This window comes from Gymnoscopelus microlampas, assembly GCF_963454915.1.
Source record: "Gymnoscopelus microlampas genome assembly, chromosome: 24".
Classification (NCBI taxonomy): domain Eukaryota; kingdom Metazoa; phylum Chordata; class Actinopteri; order Myctophiformes; family Myctophidae; genus Gymnoscopelus; species Gymnoscopelus microlampas.
Genome location: NC_139961.1, coordinates 16907991 through 16929045, shown reverse-complemented (window position 1 = coordinate 16929045; position 21055 = coordinate 16907991). Strand labels below are relative to the sequence as shown.

The window sequence follows — 21055 nt, the reverse complement described above, 5'->3', positions numbered from 1 at the left end:
TCACGTTGCGAGACGTTGTGAGCTTGTAGATCTGCTATTTTCACAATATTAATGAAGTCAAATTAAATGTAATGCCTCAACTCCTGCAAAAAGTGCTTGTCAGGGTGGGTGGTCCCCAGTTCAAATATGATTATTTTGGGGGGTCACGGCCTGAAAGGTTTGAGAACCACTGGTGTAATGTCTCACTCCTCAGTCCTCAATGTGTCAATAAGGTATTGTGTGTGAGCAGTTAATCAATTTAATTGCTTATACAAATATATTTAAGGTTTTTGTTTTTTACCCCCCCCCCCCCCCCCATTATTTCTTATCTCCCATTTTGTAAATGCAGTAGAACCTTTGAGTCCTTCAAACAGTTAAACACTTAAAACCTGCCATGTTAAAAACAAAAGAGGGGGCAAAAGCTTCTGTAATTTCTTCAATATCCGATCTAAAAGCTCACAACTTATCTGGCAAAATGAACAAAATGTTTCAATTCATATAAAGGAGTTTGAGAGCATCAGGTAATCGTAATTGTTTCATTAACTTTACTACATTTAAACTGACTTGCTTTTTCAAAATAAATGTGAGCACTGTCTCTCTGTGAAAGTTGTCTCCATCTACAGATGATGTTTTATACATGATGTGAAGACAGATGTTAAAACAGGCGTGTGTGTGTGTGTGTGTGTGTGTGTGTGTGTGTGTGTGTGTGTGTGTGTGTGTGTGTGTGTGTGTGTGTGTGTGTGTGTGTGTGTGTGTGTGTGTGTGTGTGTGTGTGTGTGTGTGTGCGTGCGTGCGTGCGTGCGTGCGCGCGCGCGCGCGCGCGCATGAAAATTCAAACTTTTTTCTATGCTACATTGTTCCCCGGATAATGATAATAATCAAATATTATACATAGTGTAGATATAATTAGTTTTGAGTTAGAGTTAGATTGTATCCACTTTTTATGTTTTAGTAATTGTACACTTAAACAATTGTGCCAGTAATCTTCAATACATTTTCTATATACATAATTATTAATTAATACGCAATTACCTCCACACTTAGATTCATGATGAATGACATTATTGACATGCCATGACATGGGTTAATGACTCATTAACTTTGGGCTACAACTGGACTTTGTATCATTAATTACTTATGTTCCCATTGCACAATGGTGAATGAACAGTCTCTTTTCTTCAGGCAGTTTATTAGAACTTCTTCAGCATAATGGAACACGTTTTCAAGTTCACATCACTAACTCAATAGTACATTAGACCAGTGGCGTAATAATGTCTACTAAATCTCAGATCCAAATATTGTACTTTTATTCCACTACATTTATTTGAAAACGTTACTTTGCAGATTGTAATTATTATTACAAAACATACATTAACCACTTTAAGCACTTTATATACTCAGATCTACAAGTTCACAATGCGTAGCATTGCAACACTTTGTGAGCTTGTAGATCCTGCATGGCTGCAAACAAATGGTGAATGCTGCCCCTTTGTGTCCAAAGTGAAACATAACCTAAAACAGAATCCCATGTAGCATAATTTCTACAAGTTTAACAAATGCATTCAATAGACAGTAAAAAGTAGCTCACAACTGGAGTTGCATCTGAAGTGTTGATGGGATTATTCATTGTGTGTTATTTCTGGAAGCAAGATTATGTTCGGACAGATAAAGTACTGTCCTTATCACTAACTTTATCAAACATATTCCCTGTTTTGCATGGCGTCTTATGACTCAGCTACCGTATTTGGTAACGTTTATTTTGCAGTTTTAACACTTTCCTAGGTGTAAAGACCAATGTAAAGGCCCATAATCTTTCATTGTACAGTCTGTTACTTCTAGTGTATTTTAATTACAACTTCATTAATGATTAAAAAAAGTTCAGCATTAAAGGAGGAAATGGAATATAGTAACTCTCTGTTCAACAAGAAAAGAAAAAGACAAAATACTGCATCAAAAGTAATCAACAAACTATAAAACATTGGCCAAATATATATCAAATATAAGAAAGAGGCCAAAATTGTGAAAATAGCAGATCACAACGCCTCGCAACGCAAGGCGTTGTTGAGCTTGTAGATCTGCAATTTTTTTTTGCTACAGTTCAAATATGATTATTTTGGGGGGTCACAGAAAAAAGGGTTGAGAACCACTGCCCTACACCAGGGCTAGGCAACCTTAGGCACGGGTGCCAACATTGGCACAGGGGAGGGTGATCACTGGCACACTGGCATAAGTGTGAGAGAGGGTTTTTCTTCTTTCAAAATTAAATATAAAAACAAGTTTATTCAGTTAAATTAAGTCCCCTCACATCTATGTACAAATGACATCCCGCACATAATTCTACATTCATTCAAACTCCTAACTGACTGGGGAAGGAGTCTGGGAGGTTATTGCTCTGAGTCTAATGATCATTATGTCCTGATGTGAAAAGAAAGTAGTCATTTTGCACAATGTCCCATTTCACAAGTTTTCAAATGGTCGAAATGTATATAGTGCTGAAGTGGGTAATGTATGTTTTGTAATAATATACAAAATCTACAAAGTACCTTAACTAAAGCTGTCAAATAATAGTGGAGTAAAAGTACAATATTTGCCTGAGATGTAGTGGAGTAGAAGTAAAAGTATCAAACATGTAAATACTCCAGTAAAGTAAAAATTCCTCTAATTTGTACTTAAGTACGCTAAATGTACTTGTAGTTACACTCCACCACTGGTAAAACAACAACTTGGAAGCCCATTCCAAGGTGTCACTGCAGTAGTCTCTCTGAATTACTTATTGATAGATTGAACACTTTATTAACAGTTTGCAAAAAGTACAGAGGTACAGTTGCATGTGATCCTACTGTATGTATACTTAAATGAATAAATAATACTTTAATACTGATAAATAATTAATTATTCTACTTAATGATACTACTTATTTATTATATAATATTTATCATATTAACAGCTAAAGAGGGAGGGGAAAAAACACTAATAAAGGGATAGTTCACCCCCGAAAATCTTTTTTATCGATTAGTCACCCCATGGAGACTTGAATTCATGGATATTTTTTAGTTTTTGTCACATTCCTAAGCCAATAATTTGATGACCAGCGGACCGGTAGGCAGCGGTTCCGGTAGGAGACACCAAGGAGACTCTTTCCTTCATCAAATTATTGGCTTAGGAATGCGACAAAAACAAAAAGATATCCATGAATTCAAGTCTCCATGGGGTGACTAATCAATAGAAAAAAAGTCATTTTGGGGGTGAACTATCCCTTTAAGTCTGAGCACTTATGCCGGAGTCATGGTTACACATAATGTTGCAATAAATACATTCTTTAAATCCTTTAAATTCTTTACTTAAGCAATATTACACGAGAGGGTGTGCTTTACCGTCATTATTGGCACGCCAGTGATGCGGTCAGGAACGAGGCGGAGCCGAGTTCCGCAAGCATCACGGAAGTGCCAATAATGTAGGTAAAGCACACCCTCGAGTGTAATATTGCGATTATACAACAGTTACCAACAAAACACATCCAAATGTATTCATATTGTGGGGCAATTCATAATAAAAATGTTTCGCTATTATCCGTTTCCCTGTAAAGAGTTTATTTGACTGAGACATTAAATAGTCCCTGTAGCAGCGCTCTGAGGCACCGTCTCATCAACACAGCTGATTCTAGTAGGCTATATGCTCCGTCGTACAACCATGTCACGTGGCCAAAATAGCTGATCTACAAGCTGACGCGTTGGCACGCTCTATAGTGGTAAAATGTATACTTTATAAATAAAAGGCCTGTTACAATGTTGAGCACATCTAGTATAAAACTGAATAATACGTGTGTGTTTGTGGGGGAATTTTATGGGTTTCATATAACAGTAACAGTGCACTTTCAAACATGTAAAGCATTTATTTTCTTTAATGAAGAAAATACACAAATAGACCAATTATTTGTTTACCGTTTATGTATGATGGCTGACTGATAACACACAGAATCTGTATTAAGAGAGAGACTGGATCTGTGTTATCAAGTCAGTCATCTTTATTTAGAACTACCTGCGTTCCCCCAGGGGGCAGCCTTATTATCCTATATCACAACACTGTCCACTGAGGTCACAATACAGAATGGAATTTATTCATCATTCAATTTGACAATGCTGACATTTCTATCACTTAATCAGTAGGAACTTAATCTTGTTTCCTGAAATAACACACACAATGAATAATTCCATGAACATGTGACAAGGGTGAAATGAGGGGTTCTTAAAACTTTTGTAATTTGTTTTTATTGGTGCTTAATGTGTATAATTGCCTCATTTAACCCCACCATCTTATTATTTTTGTACCAATTATTATTACGCACTGTATTGTTTATAATTGTTTTCCCCATGATCCCCTGGTCACATGTATTGAGAGACATTGAGTGGCAGAGCGGCAGTCACGCGGTCACGCCCAAGGCCACGGTCATGGCCAATGTCCCCAGACAGACTGTCACCACGGACAAATGAAAGAAGAGGGAGGTGTGGTTTGGCAGGTACAAAAGCGGAGGCGGGACCGTTTGAAAGAGAGAACAGAGCACCCAAGTGACAGAGGCGTCAGTGAGGAGAAGGACAGCAGAGGGGAAGGTTGTGCCGAGACACGGAGTAGAGGAGTGCATAGATGAAGTAGACATACCAGCCACCTAGGAGTTTGGAAGCCGAGGTGTGCCTACATTCAAAGGAGAAACCAAGAGGAGAAAGCGATCGAACCGAAGGGGAGGAAGAGGCGAGTGAGACCAGACCATATGAGAGACGAGTGAGACCAGACCATATAAGGAGCGCTGAGACTGGAAAGTGGCGATAACGTTGCATACGTAACCAACTCAGCGCCAGGTGTAAAAACCTGGCTGGCGAGTGAGTATTCGAACAAGCAACGTTGAATCCCTGTATAACCACTGCCTGAGACAACGCAAATGTATCGTGTAAATGCACAGTGAACTGGTCTAGATCTCTATAATTGCAGGCGGAGAGAAAGAAGAGAGAAGACGAAGACGACTGGCCTCAAACCCTTTCCCATCTTACCCCCATATATGGACATGCAGCATTACCCCTGAACAAACCGTGTTGAGTATCTTGAAGCACTTTATTGGCACAGCACTTTACTTGAAAAGTATTTGTTGCACAGAAACCCCCCATGCTAAGGAACCCTTGTGATTAAGCCCCGCGTAATTTGCACAACTTTATAATTTATTTTATAGTTGTTGTGTAGATTAATTGTGTTTTGTATGTTTATATAGGTTTTATTAGTATAGTGTTTATTTGATTGTTTTTAAGGCACAGAAGCCAATGTATTAGGGACCCAATAAATATGACTTACCTTTTTTGATACACTGTATTCGTGTCCAGTTTCTTAAAGGGATATTCTCATGCCAGTGTTGTATTCTCAAAACCAAAAGTATTGAAACTTACCAGTTAACCTCGAACCTGTGAAAGCCTGAAGAAGAAGTTAAAGTGTATTCAAAGGGGACTTCCCTCTATAACAAAAGTGGCGTAGTCGACAAACAATTAGTTCAGATAGGACTCACAGTAATTACGCACCCAGCACTTTATTGTGCATTTATATTTTATTGTTGTGAGTTTTATTCTGGATTATTTATTAAAGGAGAAGAGTGCAATAGTACAAACAAATTGCAAGTCAAATGTGATACAATTTCGGCCCTGTTCACATATTTGGCGTTGGCGGCAGGACTGGTTGAGAACAAACACATGAGAATACCCTTAAGAGAAACTGTACTGTTTTGTTGTTTTTGTTGCTTTTTGTTTTTTGCTTTACGGATTCAGAATGATGATGATGGCGGTGTATCCCGGTGCCCCATGGTTACCCACCTTTGGTGGAACAGAAGGCGAGAGTAAATATAGGGAATGGAAAGACCAGATTAGAGGATTATTAAGTACCCAGGAACTACCAGAAATCAGGAAAGTTGCTATTATAATTAAAACGCTAACCAACGAAGCTAAACGGCAGATTAGTGTGGTTGAGGAGGGCGAACGCGACACAGTGGCAAAAGTTTTTAAATACTTAGATGCTGTATATAAAGAAACTGTCTCTGTCGCAGAAATGCGCTCACTATTCTATCGGTGCGCACAGCGCGCAGGAGAGAATGTACAAACTTACACCCTGAGACTTAGAGAGCTGTTTTGTGGGCTGCGGCAGCACGACCCAAGCACCGCTCCCTCCGAAGCCATTCTTCGTGATCAGTTTGTTATGGGTTTAGCTGAGGGCCCCCTGGGCCAAGCCTTAAAAATATATGCTCGACGACACCCAGATGAAGATTTTGCTGCTTTACGCGAAGAAGCCTACCTGTTAGCTGCTGAACATGGAACTACTGAAATAACGTGCCACGCTGTTAATCCTATTTCTGTCCCCTACCCTTCTCAGGACCCTGCTTGGAGAGAAAAATTAAAACAGGAAATCATGGACGACGTAAAAACTCAAATGCAAGGATTCACGCAGGAACTCATGAAGGAAATCAGACCGCTCCTCCGCACTGGCACCAATGACGCACGAGCGCGCACTCCACCGCCACCTGAGCGACGGTATACGGCCTCTCAGCGCTACGAATGGGATGAAGGAGGTAGGCCGATATGTAGCCAGTGTAGACAGGCGGGTCATATAGCGAGATTCTGTAGATCCGACCGAAGTCAGTTAAACTAGTACGCCCTGTCGCCGAGGTCCGGGGGGCAGAGGTGCAACGTTCACAAAAAAAGTTAAGGGCCAATGAAGTGTTTGTGGGGGAATGTCCGACAATTGGGATAACAATGGGGGGAGTCCAAATGAGGGGTTTATTAGATACGGGGTCTCAAGTCACATTGATGCAGCAGAGTTTGTTTAACGAAAAGTTCTCGCAAGATAAAATGGAAAATGGGCCTCTGGTGTTTAGCCTACGGGCAGCAAACGGCCTTGATCTACCCTATTCTGGCTATGCCATATTCGATTTAGAATTAGAAGGACTGAAAATACCGGGAAGAGGAATCGTAATTGTAAAAGATGAACATTGTATTGAGCCGCTGATCATTGGGATGAACGTAGTCCACGCAGTGTGGCATGCATTATTTAAACTCTCTGGGAGGTCTGTGTTTCCATGCCAACAGGAGAGGACACCATGGAAAAAAGCATTCGCCGCCTGTAGGAGAGTGGAGGCAGTGACCCACGAAGACGGAGCATTGGGCTATGTGTGGCCTGTCGGCCGACGGAGAATCCGAGTCCCCGCCCGCAGTGAGTTAGTAGTATGGGGCCGTGCCTGGAAAGGTCCAAATGGAGCCGAATACGAGGCCCTGATGGAGGCCATGCCGGAAGGAACTGATCTGGGAGTGGCCCGAGCGTTGGTCACCGTGCGTAATGGCCGAGTCCCCGTGCGCATCTGCAACCCCCACGCGTATAGCGTGACCGTGGGCAGACATCAAAAGTTAGGGAAGCTATATCCAGTGGAGGAGGCCGACGTCCGTGGACGACGAGACCTGAACCTGTCCCTAGGAACCGACGGAGCCGTGGAAGTGTCCCTGGTGAGCATCGAAGACGAGGGACCCGTGAAGACCTTACCTGAGGAGATGGAGGCGTTGACCCGGCGAGATGACCTACCTGACCAGCAGAGAGAAGAGCTGCATGCGATGATGTGTAAATGGAAGAAGGTGTTTGCAGTCCATAATGAAGATTTTGGGCAGACGGACGTGGTGCAACACCAAATACCAACTGGAGACGCGGCACCCATCCGCGAGAGGCACCGACCGCTGCCGCCCTCCATGTATAGAGAAATGAAGACCTTATTGAGTGACATGCTGGACAAGGGAGTGATAAAAGAGAGTTGCAGTCCCTGGGCAGCGCCCATTGTCCTGGTGAAGAAGAAAGATGGCAGCTGGCGTTTCTGTGTCGACTACCGTAAACTGAATGCCGTGACGCACAAAGATGCCTTCCCTTTACCTCGGATTGAAGAGACTTTAACAAGCCTGACCAAGGCTCAGTGGTTCTCCACACTCGACCTGGCCAGCGGTTATTGGCAGGTGGGTATGGACCCTCGGGATCGAGAAAAGACAGCGTTTACCACCCCTTTAGGACTGTTCGAGTTCCAACGTATGCCGTTCGGTTTATGTAACGCCCCGGCGACCTTCCAAAGATTAATGCAGCGATGCTTGAGTGGCCAGGTGACAGAGTCATTATTAGTGTACCTCGATGACATTATTGTATATTCACCTGACTTTTCCTCTCACATGCAGCACCTTGACCAGGTTTTCGAGCGGCTGTGGAGACACGGATTGAAACTGCGCCTCGATAAATGCAAGCTTCTCCAACCGGAGGTAAAGTTCTTGGGCCACGTTGTAGACAAAGAGGGAGTGCGCCCGGACCCTGAAAAGTTGGCTGCGGTAAGAGACTGGAACCCACCCTCGACTGTCCGCGAGGTCCGCGCTTTTCTAGGTCTGGCTGGTTATTATCGCCGCTTCGTGTCCTCATTTGCTGCCATAGCTAGGCCGTTAAATAGTTTGTTGATCGGAGTCCCGAGTGATGTGAAGTCCCATCAGTGTAAAATAGAGTGGTCCCCTGAATGCCAAAACTCGTTTGATGCTCTTAAAACTGCCCTTACGCAGGCTCCAATACTGGCTTATGCAGATTATGACCGACCGTTTGTAGTGTATACTGATGCGAGTGGCCGCGGGCTCGGCGCCGTTCTGGCACAGGTCCAAGATGGCCAGGAGCGAGTAATCGCCTACGCCAGCCGAAGTCTACACCCTACCGAACAACATGATGCAAATTATAGCTCCTTTAAATTAGAACTCTTGGCACTTAAATGGGCAGTGACCGAAAAATTTAAAGATTACTTAACTGGCGCTCATTTTACGATTTATACAGATAACAATCCTGTTGCGCATCTTCAAACAGCTCGACTAGGCGCGGTGGAACAGCGCTGGGCAGCCCAGCTAGCATCATTCACCTATGATATAAAGTACCGACCTGGAAAAAGCAATGCGAACGCAGATGCCCTGTCTAGGTTCCCTGTTCAACCTGTAGGAGTGGCCGTAGTGGAGTTGGCACCGGTGGAGAGAGAGGACGGGTGGGCTGGAGCTGAGTGGCGGGGAACACAGGATCGAGATCCGGACATCCAGATGGTGAAGAGTTGCGTAGAGCGGAGGAAACTGCCTACCCTTATGGAGAAGAGGAGTTGGTCACGGGAAGCCAGGCAAATGTTACGACAGTGGGACCGGTTGCGCATCAGAGACAATGTGTTGTATAGGCAAGTGATTGATCAGCATACACAAGAATGTTACTTACAGCTTGTTTGTCCAGGGGCGCGACGAGAGGAGGTGTGGAAAGGACTCCATGAGGCCTCGGCACACGCCGGAGTGGACCGGACTTTGGCGCAGCTTCGGCGCCGGTTCTACTGGCCGGGCATGGAGGGGGCGGTGCGACAGTTCCAGCGAGGTTGTGTTGCCTGCAGCCTACTGAAAGACAGGATAGAGCCCAGGGCCCCCTTACAGCCATTCGAAGTATCGTATCCTATGGAGGTAGTGGCTATTGATTTTCTCACATTAGGTAGGCCGAATGACGCATGGCAGAATATTCTTGTAGCAACCGATTTATTCACCAGGTACAGTTGGGCTATTCCAACGCGTGACCAAACTGCGCCCACGACTGTCCGTGCGCTTTGGACACATATTATTCAGCCATTCGGTTGCCCGGCTCGTTTCCATTCGGACCGAGGCCCGAATTTTGAATCCGAATTAATGCAGCAATTGTGTCATACATACGGTATTACTAAGAGTCGCACCACCCCTTACCACCCAGCTGGTAATGGGGGGGTGGAGAGGTTTAATCAAACACTGTTAAACATGTTGCGCTCTCTAGATACTGATCGCCAAGGCAGATGGAATGAACACTTACCTGAGTTAGTACACGCTTATAACAATACTGAACATGGTGCGACAGGTTATGCGCCTGCGTACTTAATGTTTGGTCGCCACCTGAGGCGTCCGGTAGATGTAGCATTAGGAGTACCGTTGTCACAAAATCGAATGGGAGTGGGAGATTGGGTGCAAGATCACCAGAAACGAATGGCCACAGCGTATAGGACAGCCGAGAAAAAAATGGTGCATATAGCAGGACAGCGTAAACAGGTCTATGACCGCCGAGCCGGTATGCCACCATTGTTACCTGGAGAGAGGGTGTGGGTACGAAACCGGAACCGACAGGGACAAGGTAAACTGGGCCCATGGTGGGACCCAGAACCTTTTGTGGTATTGGAGAGGGTGGGAGATGCGGGCCTAGTATACAGGATCCGACCTGAAAAAGGAGGGCGAGATAGAACGATCCATAGGAATGCATTAAAAGTGTGTATAGCCCCCAGGTCACCGATGGAGAGCCCCGAACCTGCCCCAGTAGCCGAACCGGTGGGACCAATATGGCCGCCTTATGTAGGGTTTTTCCCCGGTCCTAGGGAACCTGAAGGTCCGCGGCGCTCTGGAAGAGCGAACCAAGGACAGCCACCTGAGAGGTACGGGCATGACGTTTAGAACCAGTTGCCAGGGACTGCCAACGAAAAAGTAGGGGGGAATGTGACAAGGGTGAAATGAGGGGTTCTTAAAACTTTTGTAATTTGTTTTTATTGGTGCTTAATGTGTATAATTGCCTCATTTAACCCCACCATCTTATTATTTTTGTACCAATTATTATTACGCACTGTATTGTTTATAATTGTTTTCCCCATGATCCCCTGGTCACATGTATTGAGAGACATTGAGTGGCAGAGCGGCAGTCACGCGGTCACGCCCAAGGCCACGGTCATGGCCAATGTCCCCAGACAGACTGTCACCACGGACAAATGAAAGAAGAGGGAGGTGTGGTTTGGCAGGTACAAAAGCGGAGGCGGGACCGTTTGAAAGAGAGAACAGAGCACCCAAGTGACAGAGGCGTCAGTGAGGAGAAGGACAGCAGAGGGGAAGGTTGTGCCGAGACACGGAGTAGAGGAGTGCATAGATGAAGTAGACATACCAGCCACCTAGGAGTTTGGAAGCCGAGGTGTGCCTACATTCAAAGGAGAAACCAAGAGGAGAAAGCGATCGAACCGAAGGGGAGGAAGAGGCGAGTGAGACCAGACCATATGAGAGACGAGTGAGACCAGACCATATAAGGAGCGCTGAGACTGGAAAGTGGCGATAACGTTGCATACGTAACCAACTCAGCGCCAGGTGTAAAAACCTGGCTGGCGAGTGAGTATTCGAACAAGCAACGTTGAATCCCTGTATAACCACTGCCTGAGACAACGCAAATGTATCGTGTAAATGCACAGTGAACTGGTCTAGATCTCTATAATTGCAGGCGGAGAGAAAGAAGAGAGAAGACGAAGACGACTGGCCTCAAACCCTTTCCCATCTTACCCCCATATATGGACATGCAGCATTACCCCTGAACAAACCGTGTTGAGTATCTTGAAGCACTTTATTGGCACAGCACTTTACTTGAAAAGTATTTGTTGCACAGAAACCCCCCATGCTAAGGAACCCTTGTGATTAAGCCCCGCGTAATTTGCACAACTTTATCATTTATTTTATAGTTGTTGTGTAGATTAATTGTGTTTTGTATGTTTATATAGGTTTTATTAGTATAGTGTTTATTTGATTGTTTTTAAGGCACAGAAGCCAATGTATTAGGGACCCAATAAATATGACTTACCTTTTTTGATACACTGTATTCGTGTCCAGTTTCTTAAAGGGATATTCTCATGCCAGTGTTGTATTCTCAAAACCAAAAGTATTGAAACTTACCAGTTAACCTCGAACCTGTGAAAGCCTGAAGAAGAAGTTAAAGTGTATTCAAAGGGGACTTCCCTCTATAACAAAAGTGGCGTAGTCGACAAACAATTAGTTCAGATAGGACTCACAGTAATTACGCACCCAGCACTTTATTGTGCATTTATATTTTATTGTTGTGAGTTTTATTCTGGATTATTTATTAAAGGAGAAGAGTGCAATAGTACAAACAAATTGCAAGTCAAATGTGATACAATTTCGGCCCTGTTCACAAACACTTCAGGTACCACTCCAGCTAGACCTGAAGTGAGGGGGACAAACAAGAAGAATGTAGATGACAAGTAATAACACAACAGCAATAAGGCATCACTGAATAGGCTCTATGCACAGCAGCCATATTGTAAAGAAATTGGGCCTCTTCTTACTTCCTTCACAGGTGTTACCAATGATACTAATGAAGGCTCTGTTCCATTCTGGTCAGGGTGCTGATATCGTGCATGTTGCCTCACTAGAAACACTCCATTTTGGTTCCCAAATGGCCCCTTATGGTGGGTGTGTAACTCTGAGAGTGTACAAATGGAACCAAATGAACCCGTAAGGGTACATTTGGTTCCATTTATACACTCTCAGAGTTATGGGGGTCCTTGAAATAAGACAACCACTATGCCACACTAAATGGAACGGAGCCTTAATTAGTATCATTGGTAACACCTGTGAAGGAAGTAAGTAAGGGGCCTTTTAATAGGGCATTCCACATTTTTGTTGCATAGCATGAGAACGAGTTCATTCCCTTTGTTGTGCCAAATGTGGGTTGAACATGATCCGTGTAACTAGTGAGAAATTCATATTTTACTAAAATACACATATTCTACCAGAACTGCCCCCCTTCTCCCTCCCTCCCTGTGGGGAAGGCCATTCTCGCCTATAAATAATAACCTTGCGTCACCAGGCTTCTTCGCTTTACAAGCTGTCTGTGAACTTATCTGTGCTACACATCACTGTCTCTTTAAAACCACTGCCACCTGCAAACATCCAGGAAGTCACTCCCTTTGCCTCTCCCACTTTTCTTCAGAGGAAACGAAACTCAGAGCTGTTGTTTGTTTTCTCTCCCAGTCTCTCTTCAGAGTTAACCAGAGTGTTGTGTATTTGCTCTCAGTGTGGTTGTCAGTCAAATGGCACAACAGCAACAGACATGTGAGCTGGACCAGGACCAGTTCTGCTGCCCTGTCTGTCTGGACCTTCTAAAGGAACCAGTGGGTCTACCATGTGGACACAGTTACTGTAGAAGCTGTATTGAGGGTTACTGGGACCAGTATGAGGAGACTGGAGTCTACAGCTGTCCCCAGTGCAGAGAGACCTTCAGTCCCAGACCTGTTCTGAGGAAGAACACCTTGCTGGCTGAGGTGAGATGACCTTACAAGTTACAACCACACATTAAACTACATGTTCTGCTACAGAAAACTCCTTGTTACCTATTTTGATAGATAGAGATAGAGATAGATAGTACTCATTCTATGCACATACTGTACTGTATGTTGGTTACTTGTTGTCTCCGCCAGGCCGAAAGGCATGGCGAGAGAGTATGTTTTACCGTCCGTCCGTCCGTCCTGTCCGTCCGTTACCGCTGCGAAACTGCACGCACACTCCCTGGATGCCAATTCAGAACCTCTGGCCCAAATTTTTCAGATTGGCCTGTTATAGCGCCACCAGGAGGCCGATATGTGCAAAACACATTTATTGATACTACTCCTACAGATTTTGTCCAAACATCACACAAATCGGTACACAGATCTCTATAGCCATGTGATCAACACAGATTTATCCGATTTCCCATATTCCATCCTGATTGCCTAAGATTGGCTTCCAAAGTTTGCAGGATTGTTCCGTTTTGAACAAAATGCCTCAAATCATGAACGCAGCTTGTGATTTCCGTGAAATTGCACACACACATTTCTATTAGGCCGAGGAAGAAATGCCACCCTTGTCACATTTGCCCGCCACCAGCAGGTCTAATTTAGCAAAACACATTTTTGGAACAAAATGCCTCAAATCATGAATGCAGTGTCCGATTGCAGTGAAAAGCCCTTGAACAAATGGCACCCTTTTCACATTGGCCTATTATAGCGCCACCACAATAACGTACCTGACCTGGCGGAGACCTGTGCTCCGAGGAGCACTTTTTCTAGTTAACATTGTTATGTATATTGATACATTAACGATATAGTGTTTGTTCACAAATACTATAAGAATGTTATTAAAGGCATTGTAGGGAACATTAAGCCTAAATTTAAAAAATATGTATATATATTTTTTTTGCATTTTCTCCCCTCTATCAGCCACTATATAATGATGCTGGGGTGTTTTCCTTCATTGAAACACAGTCCTCTGTCTGAAATCCGTATTTTCCCTTCTGTTTATGTTCATGTTGTTTATGTCCGGGTCGTAAATTAACGCACGCATGTGCGTGTCCGTGCGCGTCCGTGCCCGTATCAACTTTTTACTTTCGGTTTTAAAACGCTCTCAAACTTCTTTTTTGAGGCACATAATTTACTTTTAAAAAATCGTTTGGATAGAATTTAGTTGTTTAGCTTCATATATGTGGTCAATTTATCATGAAAGAGCCTATTTAAAAATATAAATTCAGAGAACCGTAGGGTCGGGCATTTCCGCGAATTGTATCCGCATAAGGCAACCTATTTTGGGCATGACTCATTTAAAAAGTCCGCCCTGCGTCACCCCCTGGTGGTCGGGGAAAAGAACTGCTGGAGGGGCAGTGTTTGACAACAGTTTTTTTCTTTGATTATGTCTGAACTCCCTACAATGCCTTTAAGATAACGTGTTAGAACAGTGGTTCTCAAAGTGGGGTCTGGGGACCCCCAGGGGTCTATGAGGGGGTTCCAGGGGGTCCCCAACAAAATTTGTTAAGAGGGTATCAAAGTCTGCGGACTTTTTTTCTCTCTCCGCTTCTCAGAAGCGCAGAGAGAGAAAAAAATCCGCCGAACGTAGCGAAGCAGGCTGGCACCCAGGCTACTGTTTAACCTCTTCGTCAGCTATTTGAAAATTGACGATCTACAAGCTCACAATGCATCGCAACGTTAAATGTAATATTTTTTTTTTACATTTTAACTTCATAAATCTTGTATGGGAGTCCTTGGCACTAAATACTTTCAGATGGGGGTCCGTGGACAAATATTAATTTGGGGGTCCTTGACATGAAAAAGTTTGAGAACCACTGGTTTAAACAGATGCTAGGTTTGATGTTATCTTAGTTTCTTTCAGTCTACAATACGTTATGCTGTCATTTTGTTGACTACGGTAATTCACCCTGATCTTTGACTGTGTTAGTCACTGGTTAACCATTAAACTCTAGCTTCCCTATTATTGGCATGTCATTCACTGTAGGCAAACATAATAGCGGATACAGTACATTGGGTTCTAGTGGTTAAGAGTGTCTGCTAAATGCTTACGTTGCAAATAACATCATTAAAGATTATATATATTTTTAAATAATTTTAACAACATAAAGCAATCAACTTTATGGAATGCAAAAGTTCAGAACCACAGTGTTAAGATAATGTTACAATGATCTCACTAGATTAACCTACTGTAATTTCTCACTGTGTTTATCACCATGAACCTCACAATGACTGTGTGTATTTGTCATCAGTGAGTGACCTCCCCCCTCTTCTCTTTACTTCCAGGTTGTGATGAAGCTGAGCAGTACAGGAGGTCAACAGTCTTCCGTCTCTGCTGCTCTGCTGTACGCCGGTCCAGCAGACGTGGCCTGTGATCTCTGCACCGGAGCCAGACGTCGCAAAGCTCTCATGTCTTGTCTGGCGTGTCTGGCCTCTTACTGTGAGACTCACCTCCAGCCTCACTACAATGCTCCTGTGTTGCAGAAGCACAAGCTGGTCCCAGCCACCAACAAACTGCAGGAGAAGATGTGCTCCAGTCATGACAAGCTGATGGAGGTGTTCTGTCGCACAGACCGCCAGTGTATCTGCTATCTGTGCATTCTGGATGAACATAAGGGCCATGACATGGTGTCAACTGCTGCAGAGAAGGCCGAGAAACAGGTAGGACCTCGATCACTTGAAGACAAATCATGAGATAGATCATGTTTTAAAGATAGAAGTAGAACTAAATAACCATGTCAGAGACATTAAAAGCAATAACCAGGGTGTTTAAATATAAAAAGTATAACAAATAAAAAGTATTAAAGGATGAAGTACACTCAGTTTGGACCTAATGAAAAACTTTTCATGAATCTTATTTCACGTCCGTTAATCTTGCCCCTGCAAAAGTGGATTTTGGAGAAGTTACACAGTTGATTAAAGATGACGTGTGGATCCAAACTAAACTGTCTGCCATTTCACTTGGCTTTACCCTGTATTCTCTATGAGTTCTCTGGATATAATTGGTATTCCAACTTGAAAATGTGCTTTGTTTACAAGCCAAACTGTCTCTTCCTGTTTCTTGCAGAAACAGCTGGTGACAATTCAGGAGGAAGTCCAGCAGAAGATCCAGGAGAAAAGGCAGGAGCTTAAAGACCTGAGACAGGTCATGGAGGCCCTGAACGTGAGCTGATATTATGTTAAAGGTTCTTGTTCTTGTGTTTACTGTGATGCTATATGGAGGAGACAGTGCTTTGTGTCATCAGAAGCACTAAAGAAGTGGTTCTCAAACCTTTTCATGTTAACCCCCCAATTAACACATCGGGTGCCGAACACGGTCTGAACCGTGTGTTTACATAGTGGCGCTTCGGTCCCGAACACGGTCTGAACCGTGAGTTTAGTCTTTTTTTTTTTTCTTTTCATTTTTCTCCGCGCGGGCGGGGCTAGAGCAGCTCTGGGAGCACCCATTGTAATCCTGCGAAGGAAGTGCCAGATCGCTCACCGGAAACAATTTTTTTCCCCCATCCGCTTCCTGTCTATTTCCTACTTTGAAACGCCTATATCTCCGAATCTGTTTCCTGTGGGGAAAACCGGTCATGCGCGATCCCCCCCCCCGTTATAACTCGCGAGGGGAATGTTATGGTTCCAGGCTGTAGCCAGGCTCATGGCACAACATGAATCGATGCTTTTTTTTGCGTGGATTTGCTTGTAACGCACGCAGAAGCTTTAAACAGCAAAGCGCAGTCAATGGGGAGAATGCTGGCACCCACGGTAAGTTGTTATGAAAAAATGCTGGGACCCGATGTGTTAATATGTATTTGGCTGCGACCCACATTTGAAGATATTTGAGTGTCAGCAACCCACACAAATTAGCAGTTCTACAAGCTCACAATAGTTTGTGACGCGTTTGCGATGTGTTGTACACTTTTAGAGCGTCTATTTTCAAATAGCTGATGTATACAGGATTATGGTTGGTTTTTATGCTATATTAACTCATTTGGCTGAAGGACCCTTGAGGTCCACTACAATAAAGTACCCAGAATGACAGTAAAGAACAGTGACAGTAAAGAATCCATCATATCATGGAACTTCTGGAATGGCCAACAATACTTATGTTGTGACTGAATTTATTCCCCACAAAGTGCTACAGAAACATGACGAGTAATAACCAAGAGTTTATTTCTTTCTGTGTGTGTGTGTGTGTGTGTGTGTGTGTGTGTGTGTGTGTGTGTGTGTGTGTGTGTGTGTGTGTGTGTGCGTGTGTGCGTGTGCGTGCGCGTGTGTGTGTGTGCGGCAGAGCTCTGCAGAAGCAGCAGTGGAGGCCAGTGACAGGATCTTCAGTGAGATGATGGTCTCCATTGACAGAAGACGCAGTGAGCTTAAAGAACTGATCAGAGATCAGCAGCAGACTGCAGTGGCTCAGACTGAGGCTCTCCTGAGGCAGCTGGAGGACCACATGGAGCAGCTGGAGAGGAGACATGCTGACCTGGAGGAGCTGTCCAACACCGATGACATCATCACTTTCATTCAGGTTCCACACATGGCATTTTACTGTTTGGTTTTGACTCATTTAGGAGAAATCAGCTTCATATTTAATTTCGTTCCATTCCATCATGTCATATTATATTGCATTACATCATAGTATACTACATGACATGGCATAACATGACATTATTAATGATGGTAGTTACTAATACTAATACAGTATCGGATCTGTATCTGGTACAGACCAGAACAACAATGTCAGAATTAAGCTTATTATTTGACGTGAGCACAATTCTTTTCTATAATTGTCATAATTTTAAACATTTTCCAAAAATAGCAGATCTACAAGATCAGCTTCTGAGCTTGTAAAAATATTTTGAAAGTATAACATCATTCAATATCTGCTCTGTACAATTTGTGTTCGTAGATTGGAACATAAATGTACTTTTTATTGATATGCCAAAAACACAGTTACATTGTTAATCACGATCATTTGTATGAGAATTAAAGACAAATTCAATTCATCATCATTTATTACAGAGAACTTTTACTGATAGTTTGTCTACAGTTCGACTGGATGACATGACACCGTGTGTGTGTGTGTGTGTGTGTGTGTGTGTGTGTGTGTGTGTGTGTGTGTGTGTGTGTGTGCGTGTGCGTGCACATCAGCTCAACTCCACCATTGATTGATTGATTGAACATTTTATTAGGCAAAATAATGTAAAACAACACAGTTACATTTATAATGCTTTTGTCTAAAAGGTCCGGACAAAAAAGTCTTGTTTCCGTTGGGGTCCTTGAATTAATTTCATAGACATATACTGTAGTAGCAACCAAACAGTTCAAAAATCAACAAATGAATACAGAGGGAAAAAAATATATACCATTATGTACAAGAAAGGCATGAGAAAATAAAAAAATATATTAAAAAAAAAAGCATTAGAAAATAAAATAAAAAGTATGTACCAAAAAAAAAGGGGGGAGGGGGGGGGCGTCTGTCTACAGGGAAACTGGTACTAGCTCTTCTTTAGGCCTCCAGAAAGATGAGTTTTTAGGGCTGTTTTGAATGAGCCCAGTGAACTGCATTTTTTGAGGGATGGGGTTAGACTATTCCATTCCTTGGTGGCTGTGCTATAGAAGGAGAATTTGCCAATGTTTGTTTTATGGGTGGGTGTTACCAGATTGTTGTTTACGCTCCCTCTAGTTTTGTGACTGTGGGTGTCACTAACTTTTTCAAGGTACTTATACAGATATGCGGGTATAGGGGGCATTTCGGGCAAATCTGCATTTACAATTTTGAAGACCAGTCCCATTTTTAGTTGTATAACCCTGTCTTCCACCCTGAGCCAGCCTAGGCTGGCAAAGTGAGTGGGAGAGAGGTGGGTCATGGGCCCTAGTCCGAGAAGTAGTCGAATCAGTAGTCGAACCAATTGTGATCAATGTACTAATCTATTGATCTCTTGGTATAATGTTCTTCCATCCCTGTCTATACTGGTTCACTTTTCTTTCTCCAGAGTTTCCAGTCTCTCTCGAGTTCCAGTGGATCTCCAGTCTCACCCAGTGTGGTCATCTGTCCTCCGAGGTCCTTCACAGATGTGATTGATGTCGTGTCTGGTCTGAGAGACCAACTAGACAACATCCTGAAGACAACTTGGCCAGAGATATCAAAGAGAGGTGAGATTTAAATGCGTTTCTCGTTATTCTAACCAGACACATAGAAAACATGGATTGATGAAGTCAGAAGGCAACTGGAAAGATTTGAACTGAAGCAGACTGATGGTACACAGGTTGGCTGTCTGTCAGATTAGACGGTGCAATTGAAGAATTTAAGCAAGAATATTCCTCAAAGGAGAGGTTAGGGTTAGATTTACATGTCTTTATTGTTTTTTTAACCGGCCCCTACTGTACAGTACATTTCTAAGTGTTGAACCAGTTTGTACAGGTGGAAGTATGTCTGGGAAGGCTACTGAAGCCTGTAGTATGGGGCAGTAAATTAGTGTGACCTGTGTTTCATGTCACCCGCTACAGTATATAAGTGCACCATTTACCATTTTTTAATTATTATTATTACCCTTATTATAATATTTGTGTTTTTGATAAATGATCTAGAGGAGTTCTCTCTCTTGATTGGATGAAATGTTTTGTTTACAAGAAGAGAAAAGAACAAAAGTTGAAAAGGGGAGATAACCTTTAAGCCTTTAAGAGAGCTACGTTACTGCCGTAAAGCAGGTCTGTAGTTGTCTTTTACGTCAGTCGTATGTTGTGACCTCCTGTAGGCTCACGCTGCATGTTTTACATGCCCGAAGTCAGCAGTAAAGTGTATTGGATTTTACCCTTTGTGTGGACATTGAAATCCTATACAATGTCATGATGACCTTTACTGTTTTCTTGTGTCTCCAGTTGATGTTTTACATCCAGCGGAGCCTCAGACCAGAAAGGACTTTTTACATTGTGAGTCCATGTTGATGCAGGTTCTGAACGTTGAAGTTTCAATCTGATATGTTTTTATTTAAAGCTCCAATGAGTTTGATCTGAGAGACTAACTCTAAACACTATTCATGAGGTTCATGAGGTTTTTCTTTTGTCGTGTGTTCTCACAGATTCCTCTCCTCTGTCTCTGGACATGAACACAATATGCAAAAGTCTCTCCCTGTCAGAGGAGAAGAGGAAGGTGACTAGAACACAACAACAACAACCTTACCCTGATCATGCAGAGAGATTTACTAAATTCTGTCAGGTGTTGTGTACAGAGGGTCTGTCTGAACGTTGTTACTGGGAAGTAGAGTGGAGTGGTAGAGGGGTTGGTATAGGAGTAGCTTATAAAGACATCAGCAGAGACAGCTACATTGGAGAGAATGATAAATCCTGGTGTTTATGGTGCATTGATAAAAACTACAGTTTCAGACACAACAGTTTTGGCACTGACACACAAGTGTCAGGGCCTCTCTCCTCCAGAGTGGGGGTGTACCTGGATCACAAGGCAGGTACTCTGTCCTTCTACAGTGTCTCTGACACAATGACCCTCCTACACACAGTTCAAACCACGTTCACACAACCTCTCTACCCAGGGATACTACCTTGGGGAAATGGAGATACAGCAGAGCTGTGTAAGACATGGTAGACATGTTAAGAATACTGATGATGATATTCAGTTGAAAACTTTGTTTTCTTCATTTGATTATAGATTTTCCCTTCTAGATAAATACTGTGTGAGAATGATGTGTACAGTATACTACACCATCATGATCAATCAATCCATTGTGTTCCACTCATTGCAGTTCTTTAATAAGCCTGCTGCAGACAGTCATTATACAGTATGCCCTGTTATCTTGTTGATAATACTACAGAGCCCTCTGTCAGTCTGTGTAGATTGGTTATACTAAATGTAGTGGTTCTCAAACTGTGGCTTGAGACCCCCAGGGGGTCCCCAAATGATGATAA

The 21055-nt window shown here is 43.1% G+C and overlaps 1 protein-coding gene across 1 annotated transcript; it reads left to right on the top strand.

The window, feature by feature from the left end:
* Positions 1 to 12907: 12907 nt before the first annotated feature.
* Positions 12908 to 20735, top strand: LOC311040568 (E3 ubiquitin-protein ligase TRIM47-like; the record flags this gene model as incomplete). The annotated part of the gene is made up of 6 exons (XM_084050899.1): positions 12908 to 13138; positions 15437 to 15811; positions 16218 to 16313; positions 17427 to 17660; positions 19129 to 19288; positions 20215 to 20735. The coding sequence occupies 6 exons, from the start codon at positions 12908 to 12910 to the stop codon at positions 20733 to 20735; spliced, it is 1617 nt and encodes a 538-aa protein (XP_083907025.1).
* Positions 20736 to 21055: the final 320 nt, after the last annotated feature.